This window comes from Aulonocara sp. 'chitande type north' Nkhata Bay, linkage group LG6 (assembly GCF_057382095.1).
Source record: "Aulonocara sp. 'chitande type north' Nkhata Bay isolate Kocher_YH1m ecotype deep benthic linkage group LG6, A_spYH_male_GT1.1, whole genome shotgun sequence".
In the NCBI taxonomy this organism is placed as follows: domain Eukaryota; kingdom Metazoa; phylum Chordata; class Actinopteri; order Cichliformes; family Cichlidae; genus Aulonocara; species Aulonocara sp. 'chitande type north' Nkhata Bay.
The window spans coordinates 12,130,343-12,149,955 of NC_141349.1; the positions used below are offsets into that span (position 1 = coordinate 12,130,343).

The 19,613-nt window shown below is 40.7% G+C and overlaps 2 protein-coding genes across 3 annotated transcripts in view; one reads left to right on the forward strand and one right to left on the reverse strand.

Moving 5' to 3' along the window:
• The window catches only part of ncf4 (neutrophil cytosolic factor 4), a 43,446-nt gene extending 30,154 nt beyond the window's left edge, over positions 1 to 13,292 (reverse strand). The window contains exons 1-5 of one of the 2 annotated variants that reach the window (XM_086294962.1): positions 13,040 to 13,292; positions 12,622 to 12,706; positions 12,350 to 12,509; positions 2,722 to 2,792; positions 1,925 to 2,154 (exon numbers count right to left, since the gene is read on the reverse strand). In XM_086294962.1, coding sequence (XP_086151088.1) covers positions 1,925 to 2,154; positions 2,722 to 2,792; positions 12,350 to 12,509; positions 12,622 to 12,706; positions 13,040 to 13,071 — 578 coding nt within the window. In that variant the 5' untranslated portion in view covers positions 13,072 to 13,292. The remainder of the gene's footprint in view (positions 1 to 1,924; positions 2,155 to 2,721; positions 2,793 to 12,349; positions 12,510 to 12,621; positions 12,707 to 13,039) is intronic. The other variant, XM_086294961.1, reaches the window with a different exon arrangement.
• Positions 1 to 19,613, forward strand: part of pvalb7 (parvalbumin 7) — a 45,490-nt gene that overhangs the window by 13,713 nt on the left and 12,164 nt on the right. The gene's annotated exons all lie outside the window — the stretch shown is intronic.

The window sequence follows — 19,613 nt, forward strand, 5'->3', positions numbered from 1 at the left end:
CATCTCTCTCTGCTTTCATTTCTGTGCAATTAAATATGCAGTCTAAATGACCTTCAGTATTGACTGAGTACTCAAAGTTAACAGCAGCTATCGAATTAAAAAGGTTTTGTGATGAACATTCTTGAAAATGTTTTCCCTTTCATCCTCCACGAGGAGTTACATAAGTCAAGTCTAAGGACCATGAGACATTCAAAGATTGCAGGAGTTACTCATAAAGTAGAACACAAGTTTATGAGATTAGCTGTATCATAAAATGAACCTAGGTTTGCCTGAACCTGTGCATCTCATCTGGGGGGAATTGACACTGAAGTGCTAATAGCTTCAAGCAAGAAAAACCAGTTTAAATATTTATAGAAATCTGCACTCCTGGGTTTACGCTTTTGGGGGAAATGTATTCTCTTCTCTCTCCATCTTCAGAGAGGTAAATGATGTTGCTGGAGCTTCATCTTGCCTGCTCATATAATTCATACAAGACCTGCATCCAGTCTGCTGTAATTATTTTCATTTCAAAGCACAGTTATTTGAGAAGAGGAAACATGTTCCTTAAGAGAGCAAATTGCACTAGATTGATCTTAATTATATTCATCTAAAAAGATTTTTTTCAAAGCTAAATGAGGCATTTTTCTTTTCGAAGAGTCAAAATGCTTCTGAAATTTCACAGATTAAAGCCACATTTTAACCTTCCAGTTTTTTCAGAGGTATTTATGCCTTGAAAGCAAGCCATTCAAAGCCAGCAATTACCCTCCTTTGTCATTATTTGCAGATGCATCAACTTTAAACGTGATACACTCTGGCTACACCTTTTGCACAGTTAAATACTTTGTACTTAGAGAAATGTTCAAAAGTCTCAGGCTGCCCCACATTTCTTTATATTTTGACAGGAGAACGCTTGAGTGAGACTGCAAGGCCTTAACGTTCTTCGAAATTATTATTTTTTTGGTCAATCAAGTCCATGTACCGGACCATTTATCTGAAAGTCAAATCAAGCAATGACCCATCTTGATCACCCAGTTGATCAGTTGCTGTTCCCCAAAGCCTCATCAGAAATGGTCTCAGTGGACGAGAGGCCGTCAAGAATTCATTTCTAAGAAAGGGAAATGGGAAGGAAAGACCAAAGTATTCCAAATTACACAAGAAGTGGATTGAAAATCGATGGAGTCATGAATCCAGATTTGAAAATTGTTGTTCAAATTGCTGTCAATATGAATGTAAAAGGTCCAGACAGGGGTATAACAGTGAGTGTCAAACAGCCATCTCTAAAACAGGATGAAGGCTCTCTCATGGTTTGGGGCTGCATTTCACGAAGTAGTGTTGGGGATCCCATCAAAACTAATAGATTTATGAATGCAGAAAAGCTTGATCCACCATGCAATACCATCGGGAAAGCATTTGATTGGCAGCAGCTTCATTTCTTAGCGTTATCCCAAACACAATGCCTGTGCAGTAAAAGCATACCTGGAAAACTCACACTGGAACACCATCAGTCATATGCTGGCCTCCCCAGAGCCAGGACCTCAACATTACTGAAGCAGTGTGGGAACAGAAACACGAAAAAAAAAAAAAGCACACAGAAACACAAAAGAAAGAAAAAGAAAAAGGCAGCCAAAATCCAAAGGAGAGCTTTGAATGTTCTTTAAGAAGCCCGGAGAACTATTCCTGAAGATTGCTTAAAGAAATGACAAGAAAAGCTACCTAAGAGAGCTCAGGCTGTGTTGAAGAATAAAGTTGGTCGAACAAAGTACTGACTTTGTGTGTTTAAGTCGCTGAACTTCTTTCCCATTTACCTAGCAAAATACTAGTAAAAACGTTTGTAACTGGTGTCTCCTTTGATATAAAACTAATTTCTTTATAGTGACGTCTGACTTGGTGTTAAAGGAGTCAATCTGTGTTTTGGCTTGTTACCATGGGGAATTGTGGGACTTACACTTTGCGGGTATTCGGGCGGAGACGCCTCAGGGCTCGCGGCTGATGCTCAGAATCCTGTTCCGTCTGGTAGAAAAACATCCTGAGAGCCTCGTCTAGCAACACCCATGTTGGCAAACCCAGCAACCTCTTGATATAAGAGAGAGAAAGAGAGACATGGAATGAGGGAAGAGTGAAGTAAAAAAAAAATGGATGAACTATAAGGACATACAAGAAAGATGGAGATGAGGACTGGTGTAAAAGGAGGGAAATCAGGGTGGATGAATTGAGACGTCAACAGAGACAAAAGGGGTGTAAAGAGAGTGGGAGTTTGATGGAAGAGGAGAAGGAGATGCAGGGTGCTGTGAGAGAAGGAGTGGAGATGAAGCGAGAAGTGTAAGGCGAGTGAAGGCGAGAGAGTGTGGCAAAGAGGGAGCGACGTAGGTTGCGGGGAAAAAGAGAGTAGAGCAGAAAAGAGAAGTGAGTGAGTAGGAGAAAGAGAACCTGATCGTGTTTTTAGCGATGGTGCAACACTGAAACATGTCAAAAGTCCCACAACTACAGTCAGTCAGACGTGATGTGGGCACAGGGCAGAGCAAAGAGAAGAGAGCAGCAACGCCTACATGTTGAGCTCGATCTGCAAACTACAGCTGAAATATCCGAGTCAGTGCTTATCCACCTACAGCATCGTTCAGCCCACTGCGTTGTAGGCTACCGCACTGCACGCTGCAGAAGATGGCAAACATGCCAACAATTCTTTCCTCTGTTGGAAATTTTTAAAAAGACACCGCATCGTGCATAAAAATGAAATGTGATTACCTTCATGTACGTGTTGAGTTCAGGGATTCTGCTCTCTGCAATCTCCTTTTTGTTTCCGAGGAAGATTTTTCCTAAAGAAAACGCATTAAAAAAGTGATTGCACACGTGAGATTACACTCTAGAACAGGAGCCATAAAAATGCATTCACATAGAGGACATGCATACGTATGTTTACAATACAGCTGTTTTTGTAAACAAAGCAAGCATGTAAACATGCTCCGATACTGTTGATGCTCTAGTACACTTAAACACCAAGAGCCTGTAAATGTCAATTATTAATTTTAGCTTGATGATTGTGTTCAGTTTTTAACATCAAAAACCAGGGAAATGCGTGCAGGTACTATATAAAACCCAGGTAAGTATAATCTAGGTAATTTATATTTACTAGCATAAAAAAGGATTAGGATTCAAAATAAGTCATTTTTATAAACATATACGGTTTATAAATGCTGATTGTGTGACAATGTTTGTGCAAAGTTTCATAGGCCAACCGACTGACAAGGTGATAAGGTACACATATGAAGATTATGTGGTAACATTATCTCCTTACTTGCTCGAACTCACAAAGACTGAAAGTGTTTAGATGCACGTGTGTCGCAAGTATAAGTTTTAAGTTCAGGGTTTTTTTATGTTACACAACTTGGTTTAGCATGTTAGCATGCTAGCAATGGTACATTTTTGCAATCACAAAAACACCTTCAAGTTAAGTTAAGCTAATGTATTTGGGAGAAAATGTCCTTAAGTTTCATGGCAATTCATGCAGCCAGAGGAGGTTTGGAAATCTGTAGTTATTGTGTCAGCAGAGCGTCGGTGACTTTTACACACCATAGGCCAGATTTACAAAACAGAGCAAAGTAGTACCAAATAGCGCTCAGCAATGTGGTTAGTTCTTCTCACTCTTCTCACTGTTGAGGTCTGGGAAGCGCTTCCGCTCCCTTAAGGCCAAAACAGAGAGAATGAAGAGGAGCTTCTTCCCCCAGGCTATTCGGGGCCTGAACCAGGTGTAGGACTGGACTCTCCCAAACACGTCACTATAAGACTGGACTCTCACACACGTCACCACACGCACCACCACACATTTCCTATAATCCTATAATTCCTATAATTTATAATCCTTATCTTTATAATCTCTTCTGCTATTTGCACATTCTTTACTGTAAATTCCTAAGTTAATTTGTAAATTTTTGTAGTAAATTGTAAATATTGTAAAACTTTTCTTCTGTCATTTAATGGTCGGGCATTGTACAGCTACAAGCATTTCACCCCCATGTCATACTGTGTATGGTTGTGTGTGTGTGACAAATAAAATTTGAATTTGAATTTGATTTGAATTTCTACAAAAGATGCACTGTTTCTTAAACACAAGAACAGTCAGTTCATTTCATTATCAGGCATGCTTTTATTGGCTTTAAATACCATTGCAATTAGCAGCAAACTGCACGTTGCGGATGTTAGTGAATCCTTTTGTGTATATGATTTAAATATTCTCCTAATTACATTCCGCATTTTAAGAAAGGAACTCCCAGAAATACAAATGTAACAGGGTCAGTTGCACTCTGTTCCCACCTATTACATATAATCTTGTCACTCTGTAAAAACCAGCAGCACTTTTTTGATGCTAAACAGTTTTAAAGTAGCGTGTTAGCAAATTGCTAGTAAAACTCGCTCTGTAACTTTAGGTGACCTGCCGCTTCATTGCCGAGTTGCCGTGATTCCCAAACTCATTCATTTAGCAATAACACTACGTACAGCTGGGCAAATGTTCATGCAGGCAGACTGCATCGCTAGGCGCTTGATTTTATACTTCTTTTATCTGTGGGACTGAAAATACCTTAATTCAACGATTAAGGGTGTAGCCCAACTCATATGTCAATGTGTTAGACAGCTAACACATTTATCCTGTCCTAAACAAGGCAAATACTCCTTACTTTAAAAGATTGTGAAAATAGCATATTACTCTTCCTAATATCACATTACGTCCAGTCAAAAAAATTACGAGGCACAGCACAGACTCCTAACAGTCTAAATCGGGCCCCACCAATTCATCCAAGGCCATCTAACCCTGCTGTTAAATCAAATTTAGCACAGTCTTAATGACCCTCAGCCCTCTCTCTTCACTCAATTTCCCTTGTCTCATTCACTGTGGAGCACGATAACTCACTCAATCACTTGCAGGCACAAGTTCATTCATTTACTCACTCACTGCAGTCACCCATCCACTCACCTAAATGCTCCTTTGACCTTGAATTTATAGCTGTCACGTATGACTCAGAAATCAACATTTAAGATAGAAAAGCATAACATAGCACCAAGCTCACAAGAAAGAAACAAAGAAACGCACACATGATACTGAAACATTATTTACGTCTCCTTAATGAGAATAGCTTTATTTGAAAAGACAGACCTCGATCCTTTTCTGCTGTCTTTTTTTTTTTTCTGCCCTCAAAATCATCACCCATCCTCGCCTGTCTCCCTTCACTCTCTCCCCTGTCTTTCTTATTCCCTTCCCATCCTGATGAGATCTGGCACTGCAATTAAACCCATCAGATCTAATATTATCCAACAGACTCCTCAGTGGCAGACGTTAAATCAGAGTTTGTAGAAAAGTAGAACTTTCCCGATATAGCAGCTGGCATTGCGAGATATGGCGGTACATGTTACAACAAATTGTAAAATCGTAAAATCTTTACTATAGAGTCTTTTTTAGTAAAAGCGTTCTTGCTTTTTAATAAGAAATCAAACATATGACTTAAGCAGCTGTAATTTGGTAGGTTGATCATAGTGATTTATAATGATTCATAATGACCTTGACATTAGCTGAGGGAACAGAAAAGCATTCTGAACGATGCCCGAAAAGAAAGAACAAGAAAGAAACCCTTTAAGCAGGACACACAGGAGAATTAAGAAATCAGAGAGTAAGAGCCTGGTTTTAATGGATTGCAAAGGATTTGGCTCTAGTTATAAGACAGCACCTCTAAAATACACAAGATCAGTAAAAGTTTCCACTGGTTCCTAATGTGTAGCTAATGAAGGCTTTTTCCCCCTAATATTTAAAAGCCAGTAAAGTTAAACTTTAAAAATATTTTTAAATAATAATTTAAATAATAATAATTTTACAAACCAGCTAAAATACTGCAGTAGACACAGCTTATACCCCTTTTAAAGATGGCTTGTGTTGGAGGAAAAAATATATTTTTTTCCTCACATCTTGAGGGGTCAAGCTCAGTAAACTTTTACGTGATTTATTTAGATTTGACCGTAGGCTCTACATAGACAGTTTTTTTATGTTCCAGTAAATACTGTAAGTGTAGTTATGGCTCCTTCAGCCCTCTTTTTTTGTCCTGTTAAATAATTGTCTGGGGCATTTGAGTGGTGAATCTGGCCTATAAAGGATATGATGCAGTTTCAGTGATACTTCAGTAGTTTATGGGGACATTTTAGAAACATTAATGGCATGCCCATCAACATGAAATATGCTTTCAGTTTTGTAGTAATCAGCAAAGCTAGCAAAATAACACAAAAATAGCTAAAATGATAATGATGGAAAACACTGCACCCGCTGAACATGAGCATTTTAGCATTGCAACTGAGTATGTTCGCATGCTAGCATGGCAACATTAGCGCTTTGTACATAGCTAAACACAGAATCAAAGAAGAGCTGAAGTGACAGTAGGGGTGTCCAAATTCATGGGCTGCATCCTCCTGAGGACCCGTCCTTCGCGGTCCACGTGGGCCGGGTCCTCAGAAGGTCGGGTAGGCTGGAAGTAAACAGCTGTGAAATTGGACAGTCTAGCCTTCAGATTTGCGTCACCACTGTCTTGGTGGAGTTTAATAAACTCAGCCGTCTGCTCCTTGCTATCTAAAATATAACAGGACACAGACGTAAATTCTCGACCATCTCACACTTCTGTTTAATCAGTTTTCTGTTTGATGTTTATTCAGCTCAATGAAAACCAAGGAGGAACCCACCCGAGGGAAGTTTTATTTTATCAAATAACTTTAATCTCTGCCAGACTGATTTATTCACAAAAAAAACAAAACACTGAAAAACAGCCAAATAATAACATTTTTAGGTTATCTAAGTAAATGGCCTGTATTTATATAGCGCTTTACTAGTCCCTGAGGACCCCAAAGCGCTTTACATATCCAGTCATCCACACATTCACACACTGGTGATGGCAAGCTACATTGTAGCCACAGCCACCCTGGGGCGCACTGACAGAGGCGAGGCTGCCGGACACTGGCGCCACCGGGCCCTCTGACCACCACCAGTAGGCAACGGGTGAAGTGTCTTGTCCAAGGACACAACGACCGAGACTGTCCAAGCCGGGGCTCGAACCGGCAACCTTCCGATTACAAGGCGAACTCCTAACTCTTGAGCCACGATCGCCCCAAGTGACTTATATATCACGGTTAACCTGAGTAGCAAACGACCGCAGTGATCTGACAATGATTTGCCGGGAGTTTCCCGGCTAGCTATCGAGCTGGTGGGTAACAGACGTCTCCGAAAACGTCGGAGCACTTTTGCAAATATGTGATATCTTGATAAACTGAGCAGATATTTGAAGTTTACACATGTTTTTATGTTAAAAGTGTATTTTGGGACCCAGAAAGAGTAATAAGAGTAATATTAAAACTTAGTAGCGGCCGCCATTGTTGAAAACCGGAATTGGCTGGGCTGCGCTAAGAATTCTGGGATATGGTGGGCCACGAAGGATACACCTGACCCATCCTTCAAATTTGCAGAAAAGGAGGATGCATTTGTCGGCTGAATTCAGAGGAGTCTACGAATTTGGACAGCCTTCGTCACGTCGCTGTGACGTAATCAGCCTACAAATGCGGCCTCAGGAGGATGCAGCCCATGAATTTGGACACCCCCACTATGTCTCAACCTGAGGCAAATGGTCACCAAAGTGTATTTGATCAACTTTTTCCCCTGACTTTAATTTACTGTAGTGTCCCACTTCAATACCAACAACATCCAACCACCATGTACAGTATTAAGTTTGGGTTGTTGTTTTTTTTAAGTGCCAATAACCAGCTGTCCAGTACCCATCTCAACTTGTGTTTCCCTACATGCAGACTTTTTAGTTTTTGTGCAAGTCCTCAATGGCTCACTTTTATAAGCTAGTTTAAATGCATTTTTACTTTAGTTTTGTATTTTAAATTGAATCAAATGAAAACTGCAACTATAATGTGACTAGTAGTTCTAATGATGAGACAGAGCCATTTTGCCAAGTAAATATAATGTTTAATAATGACAATGACAAGTTAATAACCAAGCTAAAGCCTGTGAATCCACAGAAATAAATCTGTAATCTATTTGTAATCTACACACAAAACAATCACCTCTGTCTGTCCTCATCCTTCTTAAATCAATGCTCCGAGCCACCCATTCAAAGCCCTCAGGCTTTTATTGGTGCACATGTTGGTTTCCAGCCACTGATAATCAATACAGACACTGACGCCGCCTCCCAGACAAACAGACTTATGGGGAAACAATGAGCTGAATAAAGCCAAAGCCACAGAGCAGATGAGGACAGACACAGCCACACAGCAGCACAAACAGTGACTGAGGCCTGAATATACTTTGGCTTTCACATTACAATATTTTATCTCAAGTCTCTGTGCTTTTGATTATTTTATCCTACATCCATCATCAAGGTGAATAGCAGTGCAGAGTGTGATTGCTTTGGCATGTTTGGCTGTCTCTTAGCAGGACTACAGAAAAACTACCGAGCCAGCTTTTCAATGAAATTTGTTAGGTGGGATTGGAAAGAAGAACCTATTAATTCTAATTTTGGTCTCTTAAAGATCTCGGAGACAATTTGAAATTACATCTGCTGGGCTGCAGTGCCCATGTCAGCTAGTCTTTTGATTGTTCGGTATGCTTTCATCTGATCAAATTCTCCGTGAAGCGCAACATTTATAACCTTTCTGGACTAATCCATTAATATTGGCAATTTTGGAAGACTACTTGTTCAAAATGGGTGTTTTAACATTAGCAAAGAATCACCAGATCTCCTGTAACGGGCCTTGATGCATGCTCAATCATCTAAGTAAGTAAATCCCAAAAGTGGGAGAAACGTTTCGTCGCTCATCCAAGTGACTTCTTCAGTCACGAAGGATGAGTGACGAAACGTGACGAAACGTGACGAAACGTCTCTCAATGAACATTGGGCTGTGAGATCAAGGAACTGATCTCACAGCCCAATGTTCATTCAGTGGGCTAGTTCCAGTCATTGGTTGGGGAAACCTGCAGTCAGCTGATACGGAGGAAGTCACTTGGATGAGTGATGAAACACTCCTCCCACTGAAAACCCTACATCCAGATAAACAGATCAACCTTTTGGGACTACTGTAACGAGGTTAGCTAGGTCTAACTAAATGTTTTTGTTGACTAAATGTTAACTTGGAGCTGGCAGCAGTGTAACTGACACTATGCTAAAGAATCTGTGTTGCTGCATTTTGGACCAAAGAGTCAAATGTAAACTTGGCAGCTAACAGATATCATCCAAAAATGGCAGGCTTACTTGGTGTTAGAATGATCAAACAGTGCTTGTGATAAAGGCTTGAGGCCCTGGATTCCAGCCACAGCTACAGCCTGCTCCAGCGCCTGCCAGCAGCAGCAGCTACATGAGTTGGAGGCAATGGGTGTGCTCTCATGTAAAGAAAAAATTACACCACAGTGGGAACTCTGAAGCCTGTTAGCTTACTGCTCAATAATTCTTGTGTTCGGACCACTAGATGATGTATTTACGGAATTATATGAATATGGGCAGGTGAACGCTAGAGTAGGAATTTAATTAACCAATCTTTTACATTATTTTTTAACAAATGACTATCAGACTGTTGGGTTTTAGTAGAGATCTGAGTGCCCTGCTAGTATAACCCTGTCTTTTCATCAATGCTGTCAAAATTGATCAAATTAAAACCTTCATTAACTACTGTATATTAAAAACTAGGTGGGTTAGAAACGGGATTCACATACCTCCGTCTTCTCTGCCTGTCAGTGAGCTCTAAAAAGCACTTCAGTAGTTGACTCATTATCACACTTACCAACTTTTCCTAATTTAAATTTTTTGTTTCATTGTGGCCAGTACAGGCATTTCATCCAGAGCTTAATCTTCTTCGACAGCAGCTCATTTGCAGTGGAAAGTGACTTTTCTTCCAGATTGTTAACTCATTCACTGCCATTGACGTCTATAGACGTCAATTACGTTTCCAATGGGAGGGGCTAGAATACAACCTCGGGCAGCTTGTCAGTGAACATCAGACTGCTTGAAATGTATTTTTCACAAAAAGCTCGTTTTCTCCCTTTTTGTGGTCAAAACAGGCATTTTTGGTGGAACCCACCTCTCTTCTACAGCTGATTACTAAAGAATGGAAAATGGTAGAAACAAGCTTTTTTTTTGGATGGAAGAAGAGAGTCTGTTCTTCATTTTGGTAGGTTCAGCGTTTATATGATCATAACACACAGTTTTCTGTGGCTCTTCAAAAATGAGTAAAAATGCTCAAAAACCCTGGCAGTGAATGAGTTAACTGTCTAGATGCACTCTGTTGGTTGAACTTCTTTCTTATTTCTACTTATATGATTCAGCCTCCCTTCAAAAGTAAAGTTCTGTTCACAGACACTTAAGTACCCAGCAAGAAGCGACTCAATATAAAACTCTAGGCATAAGGTATGGATGTTTCAAAATACTTTTACAGTTGTAGTCTTTATAAGATCTCTTTTAAGATAGTAGTTTTCATTTTGACAGCATTTAAGAAGTGAAGTAACAGTGATAATACTCCAGTTAAGTGAAGCCATGATAGGAGTTTTCAAGAACTTCAGTGATAACATAAGAAATGCACCATCTTAGCCATCATAGCAAAGAGCCCATTAACCTTGAGTACAAACTAGCATGTATAGTTTAAGCACAAGCTAGCAGAATGTTTGGCTGTACTTTTAATTTCAGTAATGGTAGGGATGCAATGCTTGTTTAAAATGGCTGTTTTAAAGTCACCAAATCATGATGAAATCAGTCAAGTCAGTATATTCCATCAGTAAGAAAAACCTCAGTATCAACCTGCAGCTAACTAGCATGCTAAAGTGAGTCGATGTCCTGCTCTGCTGAGTTTAGATTTGTTCCCGACACAGATAATCCAGGGACAAAAGTGGTCACGATGGAGCAATTGTATCCCCCAGCTGGTGCTTCAGCATACAAGTCACTGATTACTACAAAAAGGGTGCTTGGGTTTCTCTGCTCCGTCGGCTGCTACATACCTGAAGCCCCTGGAAATGGATGAATGAATAAATCAGCCTCTTCTTACTGCCTCTCAAAATCTTCCCCTTCAATTTTGCTCTTCTTTCCCTTCTCTATTCAAGTTAGTCTCTGTATTTTGCCCGTGGCATTCATCTGCCCTTCTTTCCATATGCTCTTTCCTGACTAATCTGAATGTCAATCGTTGTGGATTAAAGGAATTACTGTCCTCTGATGTATGGTTTGGTTTAAACTGACCTTGTAGGGGCACCATGATACCTGCTGGCTTGTAATGCTGGATTTTTGACATTTAGCCACATAACATGACAGTAAATGCTTCAAGTGTGTCTAAAGATTCGAGCGCGAATAAAAGAAAAAGCACAATAAAGTTCACTGGGTTTGGTAGAATATAAACTTCATTCTAAACCCATTTTACTTCAGCTGAGCAAAAGTAGATCTCAATCTTCTTTCTGCGGATGTCTCGGTGGAGAAAGAGGATTGTAAATGCAGCATTTGGAGCACTCATGCTTCACATTATTATGCAGCAATGGGTGCCTAAAGTGTGCTATAACTAAGCTCTTGTGGCTTAAATAGAATCGGATTTGAATAGAAGTGAGCTCCCACCAAACTTAATCAAATCTTTAAGGGACGCAACAGTTTTTATTCTTTATAATATCAATATTAATTCACTAAAGGCATCCAATTATGTCTCAATCTCCCCCTGAATACATGAGAAAAACAAATTCAAAACAACAAAATGTAAGCACAGCAACAAACACAGCAGCCGTATGCATTTAGTAAAGAGTATTCAGAGGGGTTTCAGTTCTTCCAGAGACAGAGAGGAAATTCAGTCAGGTGTCTCTGTGAACCTGCTCTCCTATGCATGGAGGAGAATAAGCATGCAAGCATGTAAGGTTATGGAGCGACAATACAGGAAGGATCCAGTAGGAGTTCCCTTTGTGTAACTTTGACACAGCTAAACTGTGAAACTAACCATTACAGTAGATACCATTTTCCCACACTCATTACAATATTTCACACTAGACCAAACTATTGTTTGACTTTTAGGGAACATATTCAAATTCAGTCTGTTTGCCTTGAGTTAGTGAACCCACCAGCTCTTATGTGGGCCATTTCTGCCATGGTGGAAATCACAGCACATACCATGCAATTCAGAAAAGCAATTTAGCAAGACTGAAAATCAGAAGCTGTGACTGTTGACATAGTCCGAGTACGAGGCATGCCTGAAAAGATTTAGATAAGCTTCAGAGGGCATAACAACCAATCTGCCAGCAGCCGGACACTAACAAGCGCATATTTGAGCGACATGAAATCTTGCACCGTGCATGCCACTGACGATCAACAGTGCACACCCACACACACACCTGGAAGAGGAGGCAAGATGCAGGTGTTTGGGCCCAGTTTGGCCAGGTTTTCTGAAGAGTACCTGGCCTCGAGGATCTGGTGGAGGTTGAAAAATTCCCGGTACCTCCTGTAGATTAGGTACTTACTCTCTCCTTTAGTCTTCACCTCAATCACGAACCTCTGAGAGAGAAACGGAGGCATGAATGAAAGAGAAAAAGAAACGGCTGAGCCTGGTATTCTGAGCCAGTCTCAGTGAAAAACATCTCAGCCCTTTAGTTTTTTTAATGCTTACAAAGTAGTCGATGAAGCCTTTAATCTCCTCGATATCAGCAATGGTGGCGCTGATTGGGATGTTGAGAGGGAGCTGATCAAAGTCACTAAAGCAACAAGACCAGATCATTTAAGACAAAAATGACACAAAGAAAAACTTACACACACACACACACACACACACACACACACACACACACACACACAAGCAAACAAAGAAAAACATAATCTACAATTAAAAAGGTTTTGTTTTTAACATGATGACAGCTGTATGAGTAAAACAACCATAAAACATGCTGATCTTGATTTAGTTTGGTCTTTTTAGATCAAATTAGATATGTTACAATTATTCACCAGCGATCAGAAATGAACTTCGCAGCCAGTCTGTGCGCAAAACATCGGCTCACCGACTCTAACCTGTCACCTGTAGACAGACTCACCTTTGGTCGCGTAACTGCTGCGGCAGAGACATGATGATGAACGCAGAAGAAACTTTAAAGCTGCTAGTGAACAAAGCACTTTTCACACACACCACAGGCTGACTGACTTTCAAACTGACAAGCGCAATAGTGCGGAGAAAAGCAACAGGAAGCGAAAGTTCCTTAAAAAAAAGATCAGCAGACGGGTGCGCGCGTTTGGCCACACAGATGTGTGGGGAAGTCTCACTGCACACATACAGATAACACGCACAGGCGTCATCAGCTGACAATCCATGTGGTAAAAGCGTAAATTTCACTGGAAACAAAAACGCATAAGGATAAAAACTCAAACACTCAAGCAGAAAATAACCGTATGCGGACTTAGATGCGACTTAGTGAGCGTTTAGATATCTGTGGTGTACAGCCTTTCGTACTGGATTTTTCGGTCCTTCAGAGCCATCGTAAATGTGCTCCATCTGTTTGTGCCTGTGTTTACACACTTTACAAGTAAGTATTCCATGAACCCAGCATGTGTGACACACTTCACGCTTCTTTGCACTGGCAAGGCATCGCGCACGTTGCGAGAGCTGATCTCGGTTTCTTTTTTACTTTCTTTCTTTTTCAATATAAGTTGTAAATTGGAAGCAGAATTATTAATCAGCAGGTTTCGAATTTCTATAGTTTCTGAATGTGCGCCAGGGGCGATTCTAGGATCCAATCCCTGGGGGGGGGGGGGGGGGGGGGGGGGGGGGTATAAACAGTATATAGTGCAATATACTGTTTGCAAATGTTTTTTGCTTCGTGGCTCAAACCTCAAGAAAACGGTTTTTCTTTCAAAACCGCCAAGGATAAGGTGGAGGTTAAGGACAACGACTAAAATGACAAAGGACATCAGATCCTTGGCTGGCAGCTGGCAATGCGTCGGCGCTCCCAAATTATGTTTTTGATGCTATGTGATGTGTGTGTGTGTGCGTGTGTGTGTGTGTGCACTGTAACATCCTGGAGGCAGTTGAAGCTTTCTTGATGTTGTGACGTTACAATGCTCAGAAAATCATACTAAAATGCAATATGCTTGCTACTAGCTGAACGAATTTTGTGTCCTTGAGCACCCCTCAAAAGACTCTCACCAGTAACATGCACTGAATAATATACATTATACATATGTTATGTATATATATTTTCAGCTATAAATAAATTTCATTTTGTGTGTGTGTGTTTGAGTTTTAAGGTGCCGCTCCCCTTCTGTAAACCAGTTTCGGTGGCAGATTTTAAAATAGAACTGTGTGGTTTACATGAAGCACTGGGACTCCCCAAGCATTTCTCAGGATTTTGTCCCTTTCATGGTTTATTTTTGAAACACTTCCTCAGAGTATATGTACAACCAGCCACATCCACCACCAGGAAGTTAAAATTACAATAAATAACTTGAACTGATTAGCAAGTTTCCTGTGACCAAGTAAGAGGCCTCTTCAGTAGTGATAGCCTTGTTGGACACACTGCACCGCATCTGTGCAAACTAAATAGGTCCGATTTCCGCTGCCATCCTGTATGTCTATAGTTAACTGCAAATGTTGACCACTGAATACAATTTTCAGTTGTGTTTAACCATGAAACATCGAGTAAACTTATTTTTGACCTAATATAATGGATAAAGGATTTGTTTACAAATATTCCTGTAGTTCAACACTCTTTAAATCAGTGTTGAAATAGAAATAAACAGCACACATCTCTATATAACCTAAGCTGAATAAGACATCTGAAAACGTGTGAATGTACTCTGATACTCAGTGAACATGCCATAAGTTTACCTGCCCTGTCAGGTCTGCTCCACCAGACCTTTGCATCTGCTATATCTCAGTTTAAGCCCAGAGTCACAGTTAAGTACAAGTGATCAATAATCATTGAACTGCCAGCATGTTTAACTGTAACCACACGTATTATTTTCTCTGTTATTTAAAATAAAAAAAACAGGAAGTTTTGAGGCAAAGGCCAAACATGGGTTAACATTTAATACCCGAGGTACACAGAAGGCAGATTACAGGGTACACAGATGGTCTCCGAGCAGGACCCCTCTCACTTTTGTCATTTAGCTCAGAATAATATAATACCTGCAGTACAGAGGCACAAGGAGGAAATTACAACTGCCAATGGTGTCAGTGTGTATTAGATGGCATTTTTATGCTTGATGGTTCTGTAGAACAATCTGTAAACCCAGCACTGCCATATTATAACTCCATAAAGCTGTCATAATGTGGTAATTAGCTATTTTCAAATGGAACAGACTCAATAAAGCTGAATATCCATTCTCATTTTACCTCGGAGAGAAATATCTGGCTCTTTAGCTACTAAAAGAACTACATCATAATGGCGTCTCACAGATATGCAGAAGATATCTTTAGATGTGCGATGATCTCACTTCCAACTTGTCATCATTATTATTATTATACAAATGCAAGTAAAGGACTTTTTTAAGATAATGTGTTGAAAGAAGGCACAATCTTTTCTTAAACCTAGCCAGTGAATCCAAAGTTTAAAAAAGCAAGTGAAAATAAAACTACGTAATGACTGAAAACGTGAAATAAAAACCTGAGAAATCTCCATCCATCCAACCATTTATTCATTTTCTTCTGCCGCTTCAGTTCAGGGTGCCGGAAAGGAGAGCTGGCTGCTGTCAGAGGACGAGAGGTGGGATAAACCCCGAGCAGGTCGTCAGTCTATCAACGAGCTAACACAGAGAGACGGGCAACCATTCATGCTCACATGCACACTTCATTTATACTCCAACAGGTTAACCAGGGATGTTGGACTGTAGGAGAAAGCTGAAGTAGCATGTCTCTGTGTTTCATCAATTACTGTTGTAACCATTGCATTATGGCGTCAAAACAAAAGGAGAAAAACCAAAACAACGACCTGAAAAATGCCAAATTCCTCCAACTTTTCTCAGAGCAGCACCTTTCTAATAACAGTGTCATTTATGCCTTTCATACTGTGTAAAACCCTGACACAGGGAACTTTGATTTTTGAGAGACACGGTTTAAATTTAACTGACATAAATTAGACAGAAAAAAAAGAAAAATTGAAAAATCTTTAAGTGACGTGCATGACTGGTCATTTTTGCTGACCGCATTTTGCGATCAGATAATAAATTAGGATGTCAAACAGAGATCTTTACATGTACAGTAAAGTGTTTTAACTGAGAACAAATGCCTACCAGAATGAGCTATTTACAGTAATAACGACTGCATGTGTACACTGTGCATGTGTACACGGTGCATGTGTACAAAGCCTCTTACAAAGGCTCTTATTGGCTTTTGACTGAGAAGCATAATGGTGAGATCAGAACAGTCATTGTTCTTGAAGGCGTGTTCAGGACAAGCTTTCTCCACCACCTATTTAGTCAGTTTTTCTCTCACATCTTATCTCATGCACACACACTTTGACACTAGCCTGCCTTCATTCAGCGCTCACCTGTCGGGTGTCTCTCGTTACTGACATTCATAAGTTAATAAAGGCAGCAGCTAGTGACGCTGACATTCCAATGAAGGGACATAATTGTGCAATAAAATGTTTTGAACAGTTCAAACATTAAATATGGGGTTATTAAAGCTTCAAACACTAGATGTCAGTGCAGTTGTTAATGTGTGGGAGTTGGATAGAAACAAAAAACGAACTGATTTACCGTCCAGTATAAAATGGTTTTCTAAGTGCTCAAGATGCCACGAAAGTTATTGACTAACTGATGACTTTCACATACTCGTTACTTTTTTTTACAGTTATATCCAAGCTCAGCACTTGTTTATAGCTGGACAGCTGCACACAAAGAAACAACATCTGCTTTAAGCCAGCACAGTGAATCACAAGAATTGTAACTACACCTAAATCAGCAGATTAGTGGCAAATCTACATGCTCAGATTGACAAGAGATTGGAGCAGTTGCAGTCATGTGATTCAGTTACACTCAGTGTGCAAACAGCAAAATACTCAACTACAAGAAAGAACAATCGGGAGAGTGAGAGAAAATGGAAAGAAATGATGATTTGTTCAAGAAATTGAGTGTAATACAGTGACCTTGCGTGCATGAGAGAAAAAGATGGTGCACAGATGGATGTGTGTGTGCATGTGTGTGTGTGTGTGTTGACTCCATATCTATTTTCACGCAGCCCGAGATGGATCCCTTGAAACGCTGCTCGTATAACACACCACCGCCAGCCATGAATTGCAGAAGCATTTTTCAAGGGTGTATTTATCTTCAAGGTCAGGCCAGCTGCTGGAGTCTGTTCTGCGCATTTGAGTGTACGTGTGTCCGGGTGAATTTGCTGTTGGGAATGCGTATACATGTCAGTGGAGGAGTTTCCCTATGTGTTTGTGCGCTTGTAAAAGAGGGTACTGTAACAGTGTTTGTATATAGTTTATTGCATGCTGGCCTTGGACTATATCTTTGAAACACAAGCACGCTGTAAAAAAGTGTTGATGAAATCTAATAAGCCATTAAGTTGACAGGTACCAGTGCACACGTATACACACAGAGAAACAGAAGAAGGGGGACTGACAGAAAGTCTCAGCACCCAGATTGTGTTTGACATGTCGGCAGCTTGTTGCCATGGTAACATCATTAGGAAAGCAGAAAGAGGAAGAGGTGAAGCTGGGCAGTAACCTAAATGCTGAGTCTTTGTTTTGTGTGATGAAAACTCTGAGCCGAAATCTAAAATCTACCTCTGGAATGCCACACAGCACGATGGTGGCACGCTATAAACCTCAGATGATTTGTTGGGAAAATACCAGTGCACCAGCAATTTCTCAAATACTCAGACAACAACCACACCAAGTTTCAAATCACTCAAATCACCTTTCTTCCCCATTCTGATGCTAGGTGTACATTCTAAATATTGGATATCCACACCACCATCAGCAACACTGAAACCACCTTCCTAATAATCTGCAGATTTCCACCACGTTGTCAGAACAGACCTGTCGGTGCATGAACACAAGATCTCTGGTGGCACCAGTATGTAGACCAGTGCAGCCTCAGTGGAGCAGGCTTGTGTATGCTTATGTATGTTGCTCATGTTGTATGTGGGGACTTCAGTCAAGACGACATCATAGGCTCATGTTTGTTTTGTGTTTCTGAGGCAGCTCTGAGCAGGTTCTGCGACATTGCAGGGGTCATTGTCTGCTCGGGGAGGCTGCTGCTGTTGGTGAGTGCTGATGCCACAGGGAGTGCAAATGGTCTGCAGAAGCTGGAAAAGAAGGCGACTGGACTTCTCTAAGTTTCATGAAGATGTTTTACCGCTCATCCAAGAGGCTTCTTCAGATTTAAAACCTAAAGGTGGAGAGTCCCAGGTATTTAAACCCTAGAGGGGGTTGTCCCTAACCGCCTAGTTCCTTAAATTAACATGACCTGGATGACTGAGAACTGACACAGACACAGGCTCTGCAGTGATGTTAGGTGGGTGGTGTGAACGCAATGTCTGCATGAATGCCAGGATCAAAGTTTTCTCAGTGGTGCACTGCATGATAACAGGATGATCAATGTCTTTCACTTCAGATCGAATTTAATGGCCACTTGTTAACACTTGTTTTGAATAACGTAAAATGACGCATATTTGTAATTACTGTACTCAGCTAATGTCAGATTAGTAAGACACACAGTTTTCAGCAACAGTAAGTATTAAAAAAAGGAGATGTGAGGATTAGGTTTAGCTCTTTTTTAGAGTTCCAGTGTTGTAATTATAGACACAAAGCTAGTCACCCACCGTCCCTAAACATAGCACGTAATAAGCAATGAGCATGACTAACTGGAATCTTTCAGATAATGGAAAAATTTGGTTTCTCATTATTTAACAGGTTGGCTGAGTAACAGGCTAACCTCCCAAGAACTTGGTGCATTCCTTTAAAAACTCACCATCTCCCACACACTCCCACACACGCCGGCCCTAATATTAGAACTAAATATACCACAAACACCGGTGCCTGTGGTGCACATTTGGAAAACTGCGGGCCTTCCTTCTCCCACTCTACTGTGCATTTTGGCCTGAGCTGAACTGACAAGGTTTCGAGCATCGCTGCAGTCAAGCGCAAACAAGTGGACACGAAGATCTGCAAACCTCACAGGTCAAAAATGAGTCAGTTTCCATGTCAAGTTTTATATATTTGAGACGGAGTCTGAGAAATCTGCTTGAGCTTGAAGCAGTTTACATCACATTAAAAGCAGTTTCATATAATCAATGTTATCGACCTGATGGACACTCAGCCGGTGAAGCAGATAAGCTGTGATACCGTTATCTATACCCCAAGAGTTGCTATTCACTGGCTGGGCCCACATCCTCATTTTAGGTTTGACAGCGTTTTAGTAAGTAAAGGGGAATGCTTGGACATGAAATGAGCTGCGGTTTGGGGAGGGCCTCGAAGGCGACTGGCGACGACTCCCGGGCCTGGCAGATCCCCATGAACTAAATAGAAGTGAAGACGTTAAAGAACAGAAAAGGGGAGGGAGGGTGGAGAACTGGGGGAACCTATAAAGATGAGAACCGGAAGGAGCGTGTTTGGAGGCGTGGTCCTGCTCCTGAAATTCCAATACTTAATCTCACGGAGGAAC